The sequence below is a fragment of the Ambystoma mexicanum genome, chromosome 8, assembly GCF_040938575.1.
Source record: "Ambystoma mexicanum isolate Mex_15411 chromosome 8, UKY_AmexF1_1, whole genome shotgun sequence".
NCBI lineage: Eukaryota > Metazoa > Chordata > Amphibia > Caudata > Ambystomatidae > Ambystoma > Ambystoma mexicanum.
This window is the reverse complement of record NC_090929.1, coordinates 1,666,680,500-1,666,702,513: the sequence shown is the minus strand read 5'-3', so window position 1 is coordinate 1,666,702,513 and position 22,014 is coordinate 1,666,680,500. Positions and strand designations below refer to the sequence as shown.

General features: G+C 47.1%; 1 protein-coding gene across 1 annotated transcript in view; it reads right to left on the bottom strand.

Annotated features, from left to right (window-relative positions):
- Positions 1-22,014, bottom strand: part of SEC23IP (SEC23 interacting protein) — a 449,917-nt gene that overhangs the window by 208,148 nt on the left and 219,755 nt on the right. The window contains exons 9-10 of the mRNA XM_069611949.1: positions 8,743-8,951; positions 6,908-7,029 (exon numbers count right to left, since the gene is read on the bottom strand). Coding sequence (XP_069468050.1) covers positions 6,908-7,029; positions 8,743-8,951 — 331 coding nt within the window. The remainder of the gene's footprint in view (positions 1-6,907; positions 7,030-8,742; positions 8,952-22,014) is intronic.

The window sequence follows — 22,014 nt, the reverse complement described above, 5'->3', positions numbered from 1 at the left end:
GATGGGGACGGAGAGGGTTTCGCAGAGCAGATGGGTCACCTGTACAACATGCAAAGCTCCTGAAAGAACTTATTGAGGCGTTGAAAGAACCCCCTATGGTAGCAATAGTGAAGTGCCAAGCCCATACATCCAACACGGACGTTATCTCTTTGGGAAACGCTGCAGCCGACGCCGCAACCAAGGAAGCTTCCTATTTAGTAAAAGAAATAACAGGTGAGTACTTAGTGCAACAACAAGCAGTAGAAGAGCTTCCGGAAGGATACAATACAATGCCAGTGTCACAAATACTGGAGTTACAGGAAGGAGCAAGTGAGGAGGGAAAAAAGGGATGTGGGAAAAGAGGGGTTGTAGTCAATCAGCAACTGATCTTTTGTGGCACCAGAATAACACAGGAAAGGTGGTAATGCCCCTCAAACTCCTAGAAATAGCATTTCAGCAACTACACTTCCCTGACCACAATGCTAAACAACACATAGCAGCAGAAATACAAGAAGACTGGTTTGTGCCAGGCCTCGAGGAGCATAAATGCAAACTGGCAATGGAATGTACAACATGTCAAATATACAATTCAGGAATGACACTGAGGACACTTAGAGGAACAATACCCAAACCAGTAGGGCCCTTCAGAGAGCTACATATTGACTATGCAGATATGGGGAAAAGGTGTAATGGGGAACGGTATACGGTAGTGGTTGTCTGTCCATTCTCCAGATGGGTTGAAGCAGGGCCGTGTGCACGACCTGATGCCAAATGCGCTGCAAAGTTCGTAGTGAGGGAAGTCTTCCCGCGCTGGGGAATTTGCGACGTGATTCGCTCAGATAACGGCACTCATTTTGTTAACGAACTTTTCAAGGAAGTAACTGCCTTGTTAGGAATAAAACAGAAGCTGTGCTCGATTTATCATCCGCAAAACAACGGCGTGGTTGAGAAGATCAACGCCTCCTAAAAGGCAGGCTGTCAAAATTGTGTTTTTCACTAAAAAAAGAACTGGGTCCATTGCCTGCCTCTGGCCTTCTTCGAGCTGAGAAATCAGCCAAGCAAGGACCACCATTTGTCACAGCACAAGATCGTGACGGGAAGACGCATGCATACAGCACGCTCTCCACTCCGCAGACATTCAGATGCACACAGAAGTGCCACGGTATTAAGCCAAGAGTTTACTGATTATCTGACAAAACTCACAAGAGCAGCCCACATGATAAAGGCAGCTCGCACCGCCATTTAACTCGGTAAGAAGTGAACGAGACAGTAACATTTGTCGAGCAAGGCCCACAAGGGCAGTTAATGCCAGGGGGCCTAATTTATGTCAGAAGTTTTGTACGGATTTGGAATGCTCCAAGATTTCATGGCCCTTATGAAGTGATATTCTGCACACCGACTGCGGTGAAAGTAAAGGGCCTGAGATATTGGATACATACATTCTCGGAATATAATGTGTACAGTTTAAATGACCGCAACCCTTCTGTCATGTCATGGCTATACGATACTACTGCTACACCTCCCTCACAAGAAGCTACTCCCACAACAGACATTACAGTACCTATAGGAGAAAAGGAAGAGAATGAAGAAATGACAGAAGTTTCTGTCAGTGTATGATGAATGGGAACAGGGGGGTGCGGGAAAGAGGGTCCAAAATCACACATAGCCCGAGAAGCAAGGGGCTACCTTAGAAGGAAGAGGGAGGTGGGGAGGAGACAATATGACGAGTATTATGGTCTGGGTCTAGACACAATAGAAGACCCGAGACATCCACACCAGTCAAACAAATGGTATGCGGACATGAGTTCCACTGCAAAACAGACAACCAACGAAAGTTGTTATGTCTGTTACCTGATCCCCCACGCCTCAGGCACACCTAAAGTCCTGTTGCCAAAAGAATTACCTCTTGCAGATGCCCAGTGTCTCCTTCATCTCACCTTGTACAGAATTAAGAACACCTTTCAGGCACACGAAGTATCCTTTGAAATGCTGCAGAATGAGAAAACCTGCTACTCGAGAGTGAAAGGAGTGATATGCTTGAAAGAGCCCTTTTTTCGTGATCAAAGGGACATTGTTTATGGACAATAAATGGAAAGACGAAGAAATATCGTGCAAGGCTGAGGCACTACGAGGGCTAAGAGCAGAAAAATTACAGTGGGTCAAAAAAACATGCACGCCAGTCTGGAAAGAGCACATCACGAAACTGACCTGGGTGACTGCCATAGAAAAGCCATTCAAATTGCAAAAAGAAATATCGTATGATCTATGCTTCCATGGGGAAGAAAAGAACCCAATGGGTGTGAACAAGAACTGTAACCGGACACTCACTATCCCAGACTTGAAGAAGGGAACAGCAGCACTTATGGACACTTACTGGGTCTGCGGAAAACAGTCATTCTTGCATCTCCCGCAGTCCTGGAGGGGCATATGTTCATTGGCAACACTACACTCAGCATTGATGGTGATTCCGGAGAGCCATATTATTGGGGCAAAGGAGTGCCAGATGCTCCCCGTGAACAAAACATCAAACCAACAGAAGAGCCACAAATGTATCTCCTGTCTTCCGGCAATAAGCAAGAGGTGCTATCGAGGAGGCAACGATCATCCAACTACATATCCAAAGCCTCCTCAGAATTATTGGCGCAGATTCCAGACAGGTATCGACTGTTCAGCTCTGCAGAAACATTCTTTGCCTCACTCGTTCCAAGCATCCAGGCGCGGGCGAATGCAAAATGGCTCCAGATCACACGCTGGGAGCTGTTCCAACTAGCTAACGACACTGAAGAAGGGTTTAACGTGATCAAGGTGGAGCTAAGAGCCCAGCGGTTAATGACGATGCAGAACAGGTATGTCCTAGACCTGTTAAGGGCGATGGACGGCGGTGTTTGCCGAAAAATCGGGAGTGCATGTTGCACATTCGTACCTTCTGAAGACGCAGATAATGGTAAGTTGGCACATGTCATCGCAGCAGTGCACAACCTGGGGAACGAATGAAAACTGAAGGAGGAGCAGCTTCCAGCACCTGGTTTGACAAACTCTTCTCTTGGGTACCATCATGGCTTGGATTGACGATCAAAATGCTGATGCCTATTGCGGTATTTTTACTCTTGATTTTTTGCGTGTGCCAGCTGGGTCTTCGGTGTTGTGCAAATACAGTGCCTAATGGCGCAATGATGATGGTGACAAAGGGCAACACCAGAGGAGCGGCACAGGTTATGCACGAGACTCAAGTGCAAACAGGTGAGGATCCCGGGCCAAAGTACAGATTGATACCTTTACCCTATGATAGGGACATAGTAGATCGGTTGTATTACACCACAATAAGGGAACCCCACGAAAGAGAATGGTATACAGAGGTGTGGGTGGACCTGGATGGGGCTAGGAGAGAGGAAAGCCTGAGAGGGGTATGTAGAGCCTGGATGCCAATAAAAGGTACACCAGCATGGGAAGAGGCGGTTGCGGATGAAAAAGAGCGCCAAAGGTTGGGCGAGTTACAGTATTCGTTACTTAAGTAACAAATGGGGGAACTGTATGGGAGGATAGGTCCAGGAGACCCCCCCACATGACCCCACCTTTTGAGTTTCGTGGCTCGTCAGGGGCCCCCCTGTCACCAGGGCCCAGGTGACGGGGTGACTACTGATCGACACACAGGACTGATCATGCTGTACCATGGACTCCATTTTAGATACTTACAACCTGAAACCCAACGAGACAGCCTGCCTGCGAATGCTGCATCTTGACCCCCACACAGAGATCCGTGCCCTTCCCCTGGCGCCTCCACTCCACGGCAGATCCCCCGAGAGCCTGTTCTCACGAGCAACCAGACACGAACAAGTATCAGAACAAACACTGTATCATTTACCTTCCGCAGTACATCACTGTCCCCGAAGTGTCCTGACTCGCGGATCAAGTCTGGAAAATAACAGAAAACCATCCTAACAGAACAGGCCTCGACCCTGCATCTAACCCGTAACATGTAAAAATATATGATGTCAATACCCACTTTGTATGAACCCTTGTCAATGTTTAAACACACTCCAATGCCTGATGGTTTACAAAGGTTGCTATATCAAATATAAACACTCATGTTTAAGAAAGAACTAATTCATAAGTTTTGGTAAAACAAGCATGGTCTTCGCTCATATACGGTACCATGTGTAATGGAAAGAAAGTGATACCGACCGCCTAGGGTTAACTAACGAATGCTGCTAAGTACAAAGGAAGGCAAACTGAGCATTACTGCAAGCGTGTGTGTGTATGTGCATAGAGGGACACGTTTAAATGTATAAGCCAGAATGAAAATGTATTATCGTCTCTGAATGCATTGCTTCCGTGCTTCTGAGTACACCATCAAACCTAATGCTACCTCATGTGTTATTCAGCTACTACCGTGTGACATTGCTAAAATATAGTCGTTTAATGATGTATGTAACAATGCCAAATTATCGTAGACAGATATAAATATACAAATGTATAGACGGTAGAAATGTGTGATCGTTTTTATATTACTGACTTTATTAATCATCTCATTGTTTTACATGTGCAGCCTAAGCACAGAAAATTGCTCACACGCACACACCCAAGGCCATCTCCCCTCCCCTCCCCTCCCACCAAGGCACGCCAGGACAAGCTGGTGTGCGAGCAGCACAGCCTCACCTCCCCCCATTCTGATGGACCCGCTTCAAATATTCGCCTCCCCCCCATGTCCCAGACTGCCATGGTCGGCCAAATGAATTATTTACAACCCGGTCCTAAAACCCCACTGCCCCAAGGGGCCAGAGGTACACCCTCGCTGGTCCAGTGGCCCTCCGGTTCACCCTAAATTAATGGGCCTTGGAGAGCAGATATCCAACCCTGTACTAACACATCATAAAGTAATTCTTCACTACATCTAACAAGGCCAGAATGACAGTGCAGCCCACCCCATGCCCTCAGACCAGACCCCCAGGTTTATGACACCCGGCCAACAGGTCAAAAGTAACAGTGTCTTGATGTATTGGTAAAGCCTCACATTATATGTATTCCTCCTGTGTCTTATTAACCTTTAGAGTAACCTATTGCAGGATTTACGGGACAACCGGAATTATCTAAATGAATGAATGTTGTGTGTGTGGCCACAAGGGCAGAAAGTCAGGGCATCTATCCATCAACGACACTGACCGCGCCTGGCCTGGCCTGGCAGCCCCACCCCGATGTGCCCAGCTGACCTATCCGCCCCACTTTGCCACCACACTGATGTCCACCAACCAGGAGCGGCTCGTCACAACTGCACCTATAGTTAGTCGACGCCCCCAATCCCCAAGATTATGTGCCCCCTATAGTGTGTAGCGTTCTATGACGAAATTTTGTAATAAATAAGACTATCGTTGCTATTGTCAGACAGAGCGCTCTCGGAGCTTGCAGAGTCCTTTGCATGCCCTATTTGATTAGATAAAGAACCTTTTTACTTTTACCCGCACTTGGTCCTAGCCTCATTCCCTTTTGGGTGTGTCTCTTATTGCCTCTCTTGCGGGGAGGGTAATGCCTTTTGGGGACGCGTGCCTTCAAGTGTTCTCCTGTTCCCTTCCACCCATTCTCCTCCCGGGCTCCTGTGCTATCCTCCAATATTAGTTGACAGGGCTCTGTAAAAAGTGAAGGATTGTAGAAGTAAAACTCTAACTGGGATACTTTGCAAGCAAATCCAATGTAAAGCCTTATGATGACATTATGTGCAGTTTAAGAAAATGTCATAAATCTGCATGTGCACAATTACTATGAAGTGCAAGATTGTTTGCAACATGCCCCACCTTTTAATTGAGTAGGTTTTGCCAGGTGCTCAGTGAAACCATTTTTTGTATAGGAGCGAGTTAACATAATTTGTTAAGGTATATCCCCCCCCATGGAACTCTGAACATTTTGAAAGGTTGCAGATTGTGTGAAAAGCATTCTAGTTATCTGAATATTGTTGCCCTCATTTTATACATGAATAATGCCAGACAGAGTCCATAGCAATTATCCCTTACAGGCCAAGTAAATGATATTGCAATGTTGCCCTCCACTCAAAGGGTAATGTTTGCAATGCTAAATTAGGAGACCCTGGGCATAATATTTGCCTACTCAAAATCCTAAGAGGGTAAATTAATATTTGAGTTTTATAATGTGTTAACTTGCAAGGGGGGCTCTTCAAAGTGCTTGTGTGATTTATGTACAAAGATTATGACGCATGGGATGAGGTTAAATATCCTGGCAGCCTGCTTACCAGCGCCTGTACCCCATATTTGAGATGACACTCGGGTTACATAATGTGGGTAATGCTTTTGCTAAGGCACCATGAGTAACAAATTCTTGTGCTTGAACATCACTCGCTAAGGTAGGTAGAGTCAAGGTTGTCTGGTAATATCTCAATATGGCCCGGGGCGCCGTTCGAGTCATACGGTAGAACTGTGGTAGATTCAAGAATAGAATCCTGGGTGGGGAGGGAAGATAATTTAGTTCATGTGTGCAGGCATATCCTAGTTATATCTTCTGTTCATTGAGCCACTTTTTCATATTCATTTTTAACCTTGTGTGGGTGTATTCTATTTTTTAGACATTTTAGGTTTTTAAGGTCAAGCTTGCATAGTATGGCAATGTCAATAGGTTACATCAGAATATCAAGAATAGTTAGTATAATTTAGCTTAATTTTGAGAGAAAGCAAATATTAGGTACCTGCTGTGGCTTGTGCCTGATTAATTCTGATTTGAATAGGTGGGAATCGTCTGCGTGCGCTGGTAAAATTCTTCTGACTGGCACCCAGAAGGAAGCTGGGCAAGCGCACATGCGCACAGCTTAGAGGGAACATTGGATATGGGGGAACAACAGAAAATCGCTACTGTACAAAAGTGCCTAACTGGTGCAAAGATCACGTCTGCCACGACTCATGGGAAAAGAGATCCCTCCCCCTCTTACCAGCTTCTCAGTCAGAGGATCAGCTTTCCCAAGGCCGTTGGCTGCAGGCTGTGAAGCAGAGGTGGTACTGGCCATCGTGAAGTCTTCCTGGTTGGATAATATATCGAACAGTATCAAAGAACCTGGTGAAACAAAAAAATGCATTTTTCACAATCTTCTTCCAACCTGGGGGAGACTCGGTTTACTTGATGCATCTTGTGACACACCTGTGCTTTTGGGAAGAAGGTACCACTTCTCCCATGCAAATTATAAATTCTTGGGGGTTGGTGTTACTTTAGTGAATCAATTACGTAAAGACAACTTTCAATCAAGAGGAGTATGTATGCCTTTTATGTCATCAGTAATATTGGCCCCTTGCATCAGGACCTGCTTGAAGCTAGAAAAATATAAGGATAGCAGTTAAATAAATGTACCCTAGGACACCTCTCAAATACAAAGCTAAGTGAACTCAGGACTCTACAGCTACCCGGGGATGGATCGGAGAACTCGCATTTAAGCCAGCTATTGCCCGAATAAGAAGACATTTCTACGAAGCAGAGGGAAAAGGGGTTCTGGTTTAGTGTGGTTTACAACTCTGTGCAGGGCGTTCACCAACAGCAGTACCTCCAAACTGGCAGAGAAGTACTTTATCACAATAAAAAAGGCCGTTAAATTGAATGCATGGAGCTAAATCCACAGCAGAAAAGCACCCAACAGGGTTAGAATCCTTGTGGAAGACCTTGGGAAGCGATGCTAAGGATATTCATGAGCGATGCGACAGAGGGAGGGTGTGGCAACAAACATGACCATGTACGATTGTTGCTGGGGAAGAAAATACTGCAAAACTCACAAGATGTATTACCCCAGTGATTTGTGAAGAAAGCAGTGTAGCAAGAGTAGTATTGATTGTTGTCGAGTGATGATATTCTTAAGGCTGGAAGACAACCAACATTGCAAAGTTAATGTTTCGCCTTTAAAATAGTTATACTGGAAAAATATAATCAGCATCATCAATTTCAACCTCACACAGTCAAGCGCTGCCCAGTAGCCATCACTGGAAGTTCACCTCCAGCTCAGAGCCACATGGGCAATGCATTGTGGGTATGCAAATTAGCCAAAATATTAAGCCTTTGCTTTGGGAAAATGTCTGGCTATAGGCCAGTGCTATTTTACACACAGCATTTTCAACCCAATATAGACAGCTCTGAAGGAAGCAGACAACTGCACGCACGGGTCACCCTTATTAGGGATCATCAGGGTAGTACAGACTGAATCCTTGTGATTTGAACATTTGGCCATGCCCCAAGGCTCCAACCACAAGGATCCAGACTATACTTCACTGATGATCCCTGATGAGGGGGAAATATGTATGCAGTTGTATGCATCCTTGAGCGCTCTCTGTCTTGGGTTGCTATGCCAATATAAATTAGCACTGCACTATAGTCAAAGACATTTTCCTGAGGCAAATACGACTATGCATTGCCCATCTGCCCCAGAACTGGAGGTCAACCTTCAGTGATGGCTATTGGGTGGCACTTTGCTGTGTGCGACTTGGCAGGAATGGCCAATTCTGCTCTCACATCTCAGGAGTGTAGAGGTTTCAAGCCTTAAGTATGTATAAGTGTGTGCATGTGTTTGGTGTGTGCCAGCCTAGCTCTCTGTGTGACCACCTACCTTGTCGGACTACCTTGAAGCAGCCCACCATCACCACTGTTCACCAAACTTGTTAGACAACCTGCTCCCGCTGTGTGCCAATCCACCCCCATCCCAACTCATTGTGCACCAGTAACAGGCCCCTAAAATGTTGCCTGCCTCCTACCAATCATGTGCTCATATGGAAACATGCAGTAACAAACCCAGACTGTGGCCAGCGACAGAGGCTCCTCCTTTGAAGTCTGGGTTGCGGCTCATGAACAGGTCATACAGCCGGTTCATCTCCAGCCCCACTTTATCCACAATGGTCTGGCAGTAGGTAGGGCTGTTGTAAAACAGGATGTCCAGCAGTGTCTCGTTGGTAAAATGCCGAAGACGCCCAATGCTCGGCAGGGAGATTTTCTTTATACTCCTGGTGAAGGCAAGGGGAAAGAATTTCATCACGGGCAGTGAAAACTGTTCTAGAGTCACTGTACATTTTTTAGATCATTGCTTTTTGTAAACACTACATTTTTGATTGCTGGCCTGTTACTTGTGTTTATTATTTTGTGATGTCCATTATTGTGCTATGTGAGTGAGATGATTTGTACTTCGTATCCATGTAAAGCACGTGTTATGATAATCACTTTTCTAGATGGAGCGCGAGATCATTTATCTATTTAGGTAGTGTCATGGGTGAACTTCTGTATTGTGAGATATACTAATTCTTTTAATGAGCCTTTTATATTACAAATGGATGAGATTGTTGCAACTATACAATGGTTATTATAAAATGGAAAAATGCTCAGATTTATGGACTAAGAAATGTATGAAATCAAATCCGGTGTTTACTCTATGGAAAAAGGTTTGATTCCGAAACATCTCTCCTCAGTTCCCACTGGGGATTATAGGTGGAGACCCCAATCTGGCGTAGAGTGGAAACTGTTCTAGGCCATTCCTGGTCAGCCCCTCAAGTCCTAGCCCACGATTTTGGTGCTCCTGTCGGTCCATGTTGTAGCAAGGAGAGCGTGGGATGTACCAAAATATATGGCGGATGACCAAAACGTAGGAATTTTAAATTATGGAGAAGAAAAAAAAACATTTACAAGCTTTTTATTTTGAATCTCTGAGTAAAGCATATATTATTCAAACCTACTAAATATGCAAGTGTCAATATGCATTGCAGTAATAGGAATGGAAGAAGTTCACAATTGTAGTAAAAGGATATACTAAAAGTTAGGTCCACTGCTATTAAAGTGCCCTAAACCGAGCCCTGAAAATACTGGCCTCAAATTAGCCTCCTCATATTTATGAAAGCTTGATAAGTGTAGGGCATTTGTGTAGAATGCCCGGCCTCCCTGGGTACCCCAATCGACTACCATTAACAGGCGGTCTGGGCAAGTGAACAGCACAGGGTTGGGAGTGTATGCAGACTGGTAATATGCAGGTGTGCAACAGACAAGGCTGTGTGGACCGTCCCTCGCCCAGAGTTGATCCAGGGCAACGAGTTGAGGCCATTTGCACTGCAGCAGCAGTTGGATGCTGTCGCCCAGTGTTGAGTGAGTGAGAAGCAAAGAAAGGTAACCACTCATGCAATGGACTCAAGTGATGTAGGAGTAAGGCCCAATGCATGACAACCTGGGAGATGTTGCCTGAGGCGCATCTCCCTGCCTTAGGTGTGGAACCAGAGCGAGAAGGTCCTGCTGCGTCCATCTCTAGCCAGCACTGATTTGCCAGGAGTCTACACCGACCGGGTTTCCTGGTGTTGAATTGGATTTCCCAAGAAAAAAAAAAAAAGATGGTCAGCGGTAGAGGGGCCGGCCCCTGAATAACACATCCCATAGAGGGGAACAAAGGGAAGATGGGGCTCTAGGCAGCTTTTCATGGGCTATGCAATGAAGGTCAGTCCAGAGGATTTAGCTTGTGGAGGGCGGGGGGTGCGGTTCACCTATTAAAATACAATTGTCCCTCAGCTGAATTCCAATGAACAGTTAATTTGACGGTATGCAGTGATTATATCAAATACAAAACAATGGGGGTGGGGGAAAAGTATTAAAAAAACAAAAACAATTAGTTATTTTGGAATTAGTTATTTTGTATTCGTTATTTCATTAATTATAATTGCATGTAACCAATTTGACAGAGGCGTGGATAAAATAAAGTGTTCCATTTGACTTCTCTTATGTTTTATTGGAGGAATGGCGGCGATGTGCACATTGCAGAGGATGAAAGATCGACTCCCAATTAAACGGAAGATAGTCAGTCACTCTGGCACAACAAATCCCCAGCCCCCTCCCCCTGCCGCCCTATGCCTTTAGTTCACCTCTGAGTCCCTTCCCTCATGGTCTTGGTTCAACAAGAAAAAACAGTGGATGCAAAAGGTTAAAAATAAGTCTACCCTAACAGCACCTTCCACCTGTGCTAGAGTAACTTGGATGCTAGCCTCACCACCTGACACAATGAATTCTGGTGCAAGATTGCAGACTTTGCCAGAGGCCTCTCCAGAGATAGGCAAAAGCAGCACACAACCTGCTGGAGTCAGCAGCAGGGTTTGTGGACACAACTGCAAGAGATGTGCCCGAGTCTGAACCCCAAAAGGGTGGGCTGGATAAAAAAATAAAAAAACAAGCTGCTATCATAATTGCAGGACAAGGTCAGGTCCCTGCCTTTCAAAGGCATCACCTGCTTCCACTCAACCACAGAAGGAGTTGACTAAAGAATAAACCCACTATTTGATCCCGAAGATCATCTCAGCGATCACGACGCCAGCCCCTAAGTCATAACCTTCTTCGACCCAACAGAGACCTCAACACATTACTGATGGTGTCACAGGTTTTTTGGCCTATGCACAGAACAGAGAAAGACTGAGCGCCAGAATCTGGCATGCAAGCATGAAAAAGACAAAGGAAAAGTAAAGGCTGAGTTAAGCCAAGCCAACAAGCATAAGGTTTGATATTCTGAAGGCCCAGCTGCAGTCTTCGCCAGTCGGGAGCCCCTTCACCTTTTATCTTGGAGGGAAGTAACTTTGAAGCACTGGATACTTTATGAGAAGCTTCTGCCTCCATAATTCTCCGACAATGTTCATCTAACCTCTGGGGGATGTAATTAATCCTGTTGAGTCCTCACTGATCGCCAGCCTGAGATGATCTCCCATGTGGGCAGAAGACAACATCAGCAGCTACCCGATCCTGAACCTGGGGGGGATATTATGAGGGAGGATCACATGGGAGGAGATGACCATCAGCGAGATGTGCTGGCCCTATAATATATATAATACATTACTCACCATAATCGTATTTCTGATGCTTGTATCTGCTTAAATTCACATGCTGTGCATAGGCCGACATCTAGTGGAAGCTACAGAGCATTACAGTTGTTTTCGAAATTCAAAAATGGACGTCGACAGGGCGTGCCAGTAATACTATTCCTAGTGTGACTGTCATGATTCCTGCCCCTCATGTCACCAGCCCTCCAAGATGTCAGGCTGGAGCCAGGCCACAATCACCTACATGGCCCACAAGGGCCTCAAGGGCCTCTCCATCCCTCCAAAGACCCACTTGGAGACAGACTTGTCGCTTGTGGCACCAGACTCACTCACTCCCATAGGATAACATTGGGGATTGGACTTGTAGTGCATTGATGGGGACAAGATGGATGCCCCCACATATTTCGGTTCCCAGAACTGCATGTGCGGTCTAGTCTTTTCTGTGTGGTTCAGCCCAGAGCCACCTGGGATACCCAGAGACTATTTAAGCCACACCCAGAAGGAGAAACATGCTTTGCGTTTTCTGCACCTGCAGCGTGACACTCACCGTGTTCGGATCGGTCTCCAGTAGGCCGGCATCTTTCTTCTGCGCTCAGCTCTTGCAAGAACAAGAACATCGTTAGGAACAGCCTTACCTTGCGGCGCTTCTGCCCATCATTCATCGCTCCTTCTGTTCTGCGGGCATCTTCGACGGTGTCATTCCCATCCCGGCACACAGCTTCCTAAGGAAAAGGGAAAAGAACAGAAAAAAGGCATTAGTAAGCATTCTGCAAATCTTCGTTTATTTTTAAATACTGTACGAGCTTCAAACGCTTACCTGAATACCAGCCGCTCTGGGGGAACTCTGTCTCCGGAACTTCTCATCCATCTGCAAGAGGGAAAAGACACTCCAGGTTAGCGTGGAAACATCTAGAGGTGCCGCATACCGCGCTTACCCACCACATTTGTTCTTCATAACCGGCATCCACGCTGAAAACATCGCGGCACCTCAAAGACACAGAAAAAGAACTCAGTTCAATGCAAATACGTAAGGAGTGCATCGCGCTCTCACTCACCTTCAGCGCTACTCACCTCAGCAGCACGCCGCCATCCCCGGACGCCGGCCATCATCCAAGGAAGGAAAGGAACAAAGTTAGAGAACTGTTCAAAAGACTCCTACTTACCTGTCGGACTCTTGCCAGTGAAGTAACTAGGCAGCAACGAGCCCGCATCAATCAATGCGCCCCTGCGCTGAAAGCAGGACGGAGAGCACACTTATCCAAGAAAACAAGGTGAGCTGTGGATCAAAGGGAAGGGCTGGACCCGGGGAAGAAGGGGTTCAAGCACACAGACAATAGGGAGTTAAACTCTACCAATCCTGTGTTCCAGGCCCAGTCTGCAGTCGAATAGCCTCCAGGAAAGGGTTCGAGGTCGTAAGAGGTCAGAACAGGCTGAGTGACGTCCCAGTGGATACCAGGTGAGCGTTACAGTGACGTCCGCTGTACCCATGGTCCTTCACACGCCGAAGTCCCTCAGATTGTTATTTTTCTGACATGAGGTAGCATGAAGTGTAGCGCGAGTACAGATGTATCCAAGCAGATATGTATAGACAAGCTCATTACCATCCATGCACGTTCTTTCCAAGGGGAGGAAGGGTGGACGCATGTGAATCTAAGCAGATACAAGCTTCAGAAATATGATTTCGGTGAGTAAGGTAGCCTTTCCTTAGCAGTCTGGTCTGGTTTACAAAGTAAAGGACCCCCCTCCTTACATCTAGTGTGTGGAGTTTTACCACAGCTGAGCTTTGGGCGTTCTGGAAGAAAGCCGAAAGCTCAACAGACTGGTTTACATGAAATTTCGAGATTAATTTATGGGAGAACCTAGGATGTGTCCGTAAAACCAATGTATCCTTGTGTACGACAAAGAAAGGATCCTGCACTGACAATGCTTGTATTTCACTAACTCTTCTTATGGAAGTAATGGCTACTAAGAAGGCAGTTTTGTAAGTCAGGTGTTTAAGACTTGACTTGTGCATAGGCTCGAAAGGGGGTCCCATGAGATTAGCGAGTACTACATTGAGATCCCAACCTGGTGGCAGGTTTGAAATTGGAGGGTGCAGTCTCTTTACTCCCTCCATGAATGCCTTGATGACCGGCACTTTCCACCACAATACTTCATTGTGGGAAGTGGTCTAAGTCGACAGGACCACCAGGTGGACCTTAATCGAGTTGAATACTAACCCTGAATCTAGCAAGTAGAGCATAGAATTTAGAATGTGGCTTGGGGTACATTCAAGGGGGTTAATTTGTTTAGACTGGCACCAAATTACAAATCTCTTCCACTTGTCAAAATAACAGTGTCTAGTGTTCGCGCTTCCTTAAGGATATCCATACACCTCTGTGGTAGGTTGACATGTCGGAAATCTATGACTTCAGGAGCCATGCTGCCAAGTTCCCCGTGCTGAGAGTAATTTGGACAGGTACGGGAGTTTGATGGGAATCGCACACCACCAGTTTCTGTAGATGTGGATACCAGGGTTGTCTTGCCCACATAGGAGCAACTAGGATGAGCGTCACTTGATCACTGGGGATCTTGTTAACCACCTTGTTCATGAGAGGTGTCGGGGGGCAGGGGGAAGCGTAAGCAAATTTCCCTGACCAGTTCATCCATAGGGCGTTCCCCTTGGAGCCTGGCTGGGGAACCTGGACACGAATTGTGGGCATTGTCTGTTTTCGCTTGTAGCGAACAAGCTCTACGAACCCCGAGTCTAGTTGCCACTCCTGTTCCTCTGGTAGGGCATCTATGCTCAATGAGTCTGCCAGTGAGTTCAGTTCCCCTGGAACGTGCTGTCACGATAGGAATATATTCCGTTTGAGTGCCCATTTCCAAATTTGTTGTGCTAGCTTGGATAGATTTGGAGAACGTGTACCCCCCCTGTTTGTAATGTAAAACATCGCCGTAGTGCTGTCGGTGAGGACTTGCACTGACTGGTTTTCTAGGTGTATCTGCAATGTCTGAAGGCCATTGTACACTGCCAGTAGTTCCAGCAGATTGATGTGGTTCTGCGCCGTAGCATGAATCCACAGACCTTGAGCTGTGTGATGAAGGTAATGATCCTCCCACCCGGCGAGTGAGGCGTCTGTTGTGACAACCACCTGCACTTCTGGATCGTGGAAGGGTTTTCCTTTTAATAGGTTTTCTCTTGTCCACCATCAAAGGTTTTTTACTAGTGTTGGCGAAACAACCACTAGATCGTCCCACTGACCACTTGCCTGAGACCATTGTTTCGCCAACCACTCCTGCATGGGTTGCATGCGCACGCGCACGTGTGGTACCAGGTAAATGCAAGATGCCATCATGCATAGCAAGTGCATTGCTTTGCGTACGCTTGTCTGGTGGCCGGCCTAATAATGAGGTATTTGCAGTAACATGTGGAAAGACCAACCCCTCTTCGGAGTTCCTGAGAGCTCCTAGGAACTGTTTGGTTGTGCTCAGCACTAGGCTCGATTTTTTTCTCATTTATGGAGATGCCCAGTTGAAAGAGAAGGTTGATAGTTCTTTGAATGTTTTGCCTGCAAATTAGGCGAGTCTCCCCTGTAATCAGCCAGTCGTCCAGGTAAGGGTACACTGGGCTTGCCTCCCTACGCAGGTGTGCTGCCACCACCGCTAGTACCTTTATGAACACCCTTGGAGCAGATGCTATTCTGAAGAGCAGCACTTTGAATTGGTAGTGCTGGTTTCCTATCTTGAAACGCAAGAATCTTCTGTGCGCTGGGAACATTGAAAACTGAAAATAGGCATCTTTCATATCCAGTGTTGGCATGTAGTCCCCCCTCTTTAGCAGAGGGATTACTTCTTGTAGCATAGTCATGGGGAATTTTTGTGGCTTGACATACTTGTTTGCAGGGCGTAAGTCTAGTACTAGGTGCATTGTTAGATCTTTCTTGGCACAAGGAAGTAGGTTGAATAAATACCGTTGTTTATCTGGTTGGCCGGGACAATTTAAGGAGCAGCGTGGAGATTTCCTCGAGGAGGATGCGTTGGTCTTCTGTGGAGTGGATTTTCTGGCATGAGGTATGGTTCCGGGGTCACTCGAGGAGCTCTACACAGTACCCGCCCGCTACAGTGGATAGCACCCATCTGTCTGAGGTGATATACCATCCCATGCATGGGTGAAGTTGGAAATGCGCCCTCCTACTGGAGAGGCATGGGAGGGCACCTGAAGTGGGTTGTCACTGTTTGTGAGGGGGGGGTACCACCTCTGGAGGAGGATCCCCTTCCCTGACCGAGTGATCTGTGTGGTCGTCTCTGGTAATTCTGAGAGGCCTGGCTTTCATTGTTCCCCCAGGCTGTTGCCTGTTTTTGATTATAGCTGGAACCCCTCTGGGAATTTTGTCCGGGTGAGCGACGAAAATTGCTGTTTCCCGCCTGGCCAGAAGGTTTATTGGTCAGCTGGCCCAATGATTTTAGTGCATCATTCTTCTTTGGCAGTCTTCAAGGCGTCCTCAACGGCCTTACCAAAGAGTACATTGGGCTCGATGGGCATGTTAATGAGAGTGGCCTGCATCTCTGGCTTAAAACCGGATAGGCGTAACCAAGCGTGACGCTTAATAATGGTTCCAGCGAGGGTTGTATCTTTCGCTGAACAGACTTGAGTAGGGGAATTAATTGAGTTACAGCCTTTTTATATTCCAAGATTTTGTCAGCGAAATCCTCGTCGGGATGATCCTCTTGAGTAGATATTTGGAAATGCTCAGCCGCCTTGATGAGCACTTCGTTCAGAAGAGGACGATGAGTCTACAACAGGGGGATCCCGATAAACTGGGGAGTCCATGTTATACATGTCTATATCTGGGTCACCCTCATCGTTCTCATTATACACATAAGGGTCTGCGGCCTCTTGAACATAGAGGTCTTTGTGATCGGTCGGTGTCCGGGTCATATAGGTCAATGACTGTGGGATCTTGCACTAGCTCATCGGGCAGGACCTTTTAGCAGGGGTTTCAACAGGGTTCGAAGACCCGGAGGGCGCAGTTGTGGGGGAGGAGGGTAGAGTGAAAGCTTGTGAAGCAATCAGTGTCTTTCTTATAAAAGTTTGCCATGAAGAACATTCTTATGACCCCATCGATATCTTCAGCTGACCATTGGGCAGAGCTAGCAATGACCACTGATTGAGATGGGAGACCTACATCTTCTGGAGCGGGTGGGACTACAGTAGAAGGCGTAGCGTTTTTCTTTAAGGCTGAAGACAGGGAATCCTGTTCCTGAGGTGCCTTACTCTTGGTGAGGGGACCTATCCTTCTGTGACTTATCCCTATGAGGGGTCTTCGAAGAGCTCTTCTTAGACTCCCTTGATTTAACAAGGCCTTCTAGGACGTGCATTTTGACTAAATGGGCTAATTTCGCCTTCATGTTTTTTTTTTTTTTAAACAGATATCTACGCAGAACGTCGAATATCGACTATGGACAGATCGAAGTCTCGTCAGCTGACGTGTGACGTTCAGGAATGTTTTCACCGACTACGTCTGTTCTGTCTTTTGACAGCTGGGACCTGTCATGCGGCGATCTCGATCTGGAGTGCCCAGAGGACAGTGATTCAATGGACCTCTCCCTCGACGTCGTGCGTTGCTGTTTGCTCGACATAGGTGTCGAATCTCGGGGCCGTGGGTTGTGTGCTTGGTGGCGGGGGTTGTGAGAGCGCTTCCGCCGCCGGGTGTCGTGCCCGTAACAGGGCCGTCGGCCTGCCTGTTGGGGTCTGGGGCCTGCGCTTGTGAAACCGGAGTAACCCTACCGCCGTCGGATACTACAGCGTTGCTGCCGTTGCTGAAGGTCCCCTGCACGTCCATGGTGGCCTCGACCTGCATGGCGTTGTGGGCCCAGCGTTTAGTTAAGTGGTCCTTTAGTGTCTTGGGTTTAAAGAGCTTACACGCTCAAAAGGTCCTTTCGACGTGATCCAGAGGGAGACAAAGGTTGCGCACAAGGTGTTTGTCAACCCACGGGAACTTCTGGTTACACTTAGGACAAAGTTTAAAGGTGGTCCTATCCATACGAAATAACAGCAGCTAGGAGAGTGTAGTGTACGAAAAGGGGCAAATACATTCTAAAATGCCCCCCTCTCTCCCTACTGTCAGGGCCACAGGCCGGACCGATCCATCGCCGGGAGTCTTCGACAGTCGTCCCTTCACCGCTGTCGGAAGAACTCGATAGTCAGTGTAATTGTGATCTAAAGGATAATAAGAGAAACTATCAGTATTAATATATAATCAATGGCGGTAAGCCGAAAGATGAACACCGCGAAATAGCTAGTATGGAGGGAAAAAAAAATGGGAGGTACCTCGATTTGTGAAGGACCATGGGTACAGCAGACGTCACAATAGGGATAGTATTACTGGCACGCCCTGTTGATGTCCCTTTTTCGAATTTCGAAAACAACTGTAATATTCCGCAGCTTCCACTAGATGTTGGCCTATGCACAGCATGTGATCTAAGCAGGTTCCACAAGCCTCAGAAATAAATAAAATATATATATATATATATATATATATATATATGACAATGCATTACTTACCGTAAAAGCATTTCTGATGGTTGTATCTGCTTAGATTCACATGCTGTGCATAGGTCCGACATCCAGTGGTCACTGCGGAGTATTGCATTTTGTTTTTCGTAGTCGAAAAGGGGACGTCGACAAGGCGTGTCTGAAACACTATCCCTATAGTGACTTGCGTTGTACCCACAATCCCTCACGCGTCGAGGTCCCTCTGTTTGTATTTTTCTGCCCTGAGGGAGCCTTCTAGACGTGAGTGAGTACAGAAAAGAGAGAGATATATAAAGGAAGTCCATGTTCCTTCCATCCGAGCGGGGAGGAAGGGTGGGCGCATGTGAATCTAAGCAGATACAACCATCAGAAATGCTTTTACGGTAAGTAATGCATTGTCTTCTGATGTTTGTTAATCTGCTTAGAATCACATGCTGTGCATAGACTAGCGAGCAGTACCCGGAGTTGGCGGTGGGTTATGAGAAGGAACAGTAGAGAAAAGGTGTCGTAATACTGCCTGTCCCACCTGGGAGTCAGATCTAGAGTGTGTATCTAGACAGTAGTGTTTTGTAAAGGTGTGCACAGAACTCCAGGTAGCCGCTTTGCAGATGGACTCAAGGGGAACATTTGCAATGAATGCTATGGATGCCCCCGTGCCTCGAGTAGAGTGTGCTCTTGGCCTAAAGGGCAGTTCTCTCTTAGCAAGAGTATAGCAGAGAGTGATGCATTGGACAATCCATCTAGAAATAGTGGATTTTGAAACCGCATCTCCTTCTCTTCCTGCTGCCACCGAGACGAAGAACTGATTAGTCTTCCTCAGTGGTCTGGTTCTTTCCATGTAGAACATGACCGCTCTGCGTACATCTAGTGTGTGCAGAGTCCTTTCTCCCAAATTGGAAGGATTTTGAAAGAACGTTGGTAGTTCTATAGATTGGTTTACGTGGAATTTCGAAATAAATTTCGGAGCAAACCTAGGGTGAGTGCGTAGAACCACTTTATCTTTGTGAACTGTAACGAAGGGGTCTAGAATAGAAAGAGCCTGAAGTTCACTTACTCTCCTGATGGAGGTGATAGCTATTAAAAAAGCAGTCTTAAGCGTGAGGTGTTTAAGAGATGCTTTGTGCATGGGTTCGAATGGAGAGCCCATGAGTCTGGTAAGTACCACATTAAGGTCCCATCCGGGAGCTGGGTCAGCTATCGGGGGGTGTATTCTCTTTACTCCCTCCATGAAGGCCTTTATAACAGGGATCCTCCACCACGACACTGAGTTGGGAAGTGGTGTATGCAGAAAGTGCAGCTAGGTGGACTTTAATGGAGTTAAACACTAGACCTGAATCCAATAGGTGGGTCAGGTATAGGACCACATGTGTGGGAGAGCAGTCAATAGGGTTGATGCTTTTACTCCTGCACCAGATGACAAATCTTTTCCATTTGCTAGAATAGCAGTGGCGAGTGTTTGGTTTTCTGGCTTCCCTGAGGATGTCCATGCATCTTTGCGGGAGTTGTAGATGTCCGAACTCTATGATCTCAGGAGCCAAGCTGCTAAGTTCATGTTCTGGGGGCATGGATGCAGAGTCCTGCCCTTGTCCTGAGACAGCATGTTGTACGGGCAGGGGAGTTTTACTGGGGGGGGGGGGTAGAGACATCTCCATCAAGTGAGCGAACCATGGTTGTCGTGCCCACATTGGGGCCACTAGTATCATGGTCAATTGTTACTGGTGCATCTTGTGCACCACTCTGTTGAGAAGGGGAGTCGGGGGGAAAAGCGTAAACAAATTTCCCTGACCATTGCATCGACAGACCGTTCCCCTTGGATTGGTTCTGGGGGTACCTGGAGGCGTAACTTAGGCATTGTGTGTTTTCCAGGGTTGCGAACAGGTCTATTTCTGGGAATCCCCATTGTGTGAAGACGTCGAAGACGATGTCTTCGTGCAGGCGCCATTCGTACTCTTCGGGCAGGGGGAAATCTCTGCTGAGACTGTCTGCCAGCAGATTGAGTTCCCCGGGTACATGTAGTGATAGTAGGAACATGTCCTGTTTGAGAGCCCACTTCCATATATTCTGGGCCAGTTTGGACAGGCCTGGAGAGTGGGTGCCCCCTTGCTTGTTGATGTAGTACATGGCTCTAGTGCTGTCTGTAAGGACCATTACTGTTTTGCCTTGTAGGTGTTCCTGGAAGGCTCTTAGCGCCTTGAACACAGCTAGTAGCTCCAGTAGATTTATGTGTTTGGATGCTACGTTCGGAGTCCACACTCCGTGAGCAGTCTGATGGGATAGGTGCGCCCCCCATCCTGTGAGGGATGCGTCTGTGGTTAGAGTGGCTTCCGCCGCGGGTGTGGCAAAGGGTTTCCCTTTTTCCATGTTTTCCTTTGTCCACCACCGTAGCGAGAGAACCAAGGCTTGCGAGACCACAACTAGATCCTCCCATAGTCCGCTGGCCTGACACCACTGGCTGTTGAGCCACTCTTGCATTGGGCGCATGCGCAGGCGCGCGTGAGGTACCAAATAAATACACGACGCCATCATTCCTAGCAAGCGCATTGCTTTGCGTACCGTCACCTCTCGACCGGTCACATATTGAGGGATTTGAAACAGCATGTTTTGGACCCTCTCTTTGGAGGGGAAGACGAGGCCGTCCTTTGTTTGAATTAGAGCCCCTAGGAATTGCTTGATTTGACTGGGGTCTAAACTGGACTTCTTTTCGTTGATGGAGAAGCCCAACTGGAACAAAAGGTCTACCGTCTTTTGGGTATTGGAGAAGCATGTTTCGTAAGAATCCCCTGTTATGAGCCAGTCGTCGAGGTAAGGGTAAACTGGGATGGACAAGCTGCGCAGGTGGGCCGCTGTCACTGCCAGCACCTTCGTGAATATCCTTGGTGCTGATGCTATGCCGAAGGGTAGCACTTTGAACTGGTAGTGTTTGCCCTTTATCATGAACCTGAGGTATTTTCTGTGCGCTGGCAACATTAAAATATGAAAGTATGCATCTTTCATGTCCAATGTTGTCATGTAATCTCCCTGAGAAAGCAGTGGGATCACTTCCTGTAAGGTTACCATACGAAACTTTTGGGGTTTGATAAACTTGTTCGCTGGGCGCAGATCTAATACAGGGCGCATGGTTAGATCCTTTTTGGGTACAAGGAAGTACACTGAATAAATACCTTCCGTTACCTGAGATAGAGGCACGACCTCTATGGCTCCTTTTTCCATCAGTTGTTGTACTTCTTGGAGAAGGATGGCAAGATGTTCCGGTGTCATGCGACGTCCCCTCGGGGGTCTGTAGGATGGGGAACTGTTGAATTCGATACAGTATCCGTGGGCTACGGTGGAAAGTACCCAACGGTCTGACGTTATCTCCTCCCATGCAGGAAGAAAGGATGTTATCCGGCCCCCGACCGGTGTTGCATGGGAGGGGACGCGAATCTTCGCGTCACTTGGAGTTGTTGGGGGCTTGGGAGCCTCTGGGGGTGGATCCCCGACCTCTCCCTTTACCCCGGCGTTGGCCTCTTTGGCTGTACTGCCCACTATTGGTCTGGTAATTGGTGGCAGGGTATTGTTGATGCGGACTTTGTTGTTGTTGTTGTTGTTGGCGTTGGCCACGAAAAAAGCGTTTGCTGCCATAGCCGCGTCTGGTAGTGGGCTTAGAGATTTGGTCAAGAGTCTTGATAGTATCGAACTCTTTTTTCGCCATCTCTAGAGCTTCATCCACCGCTT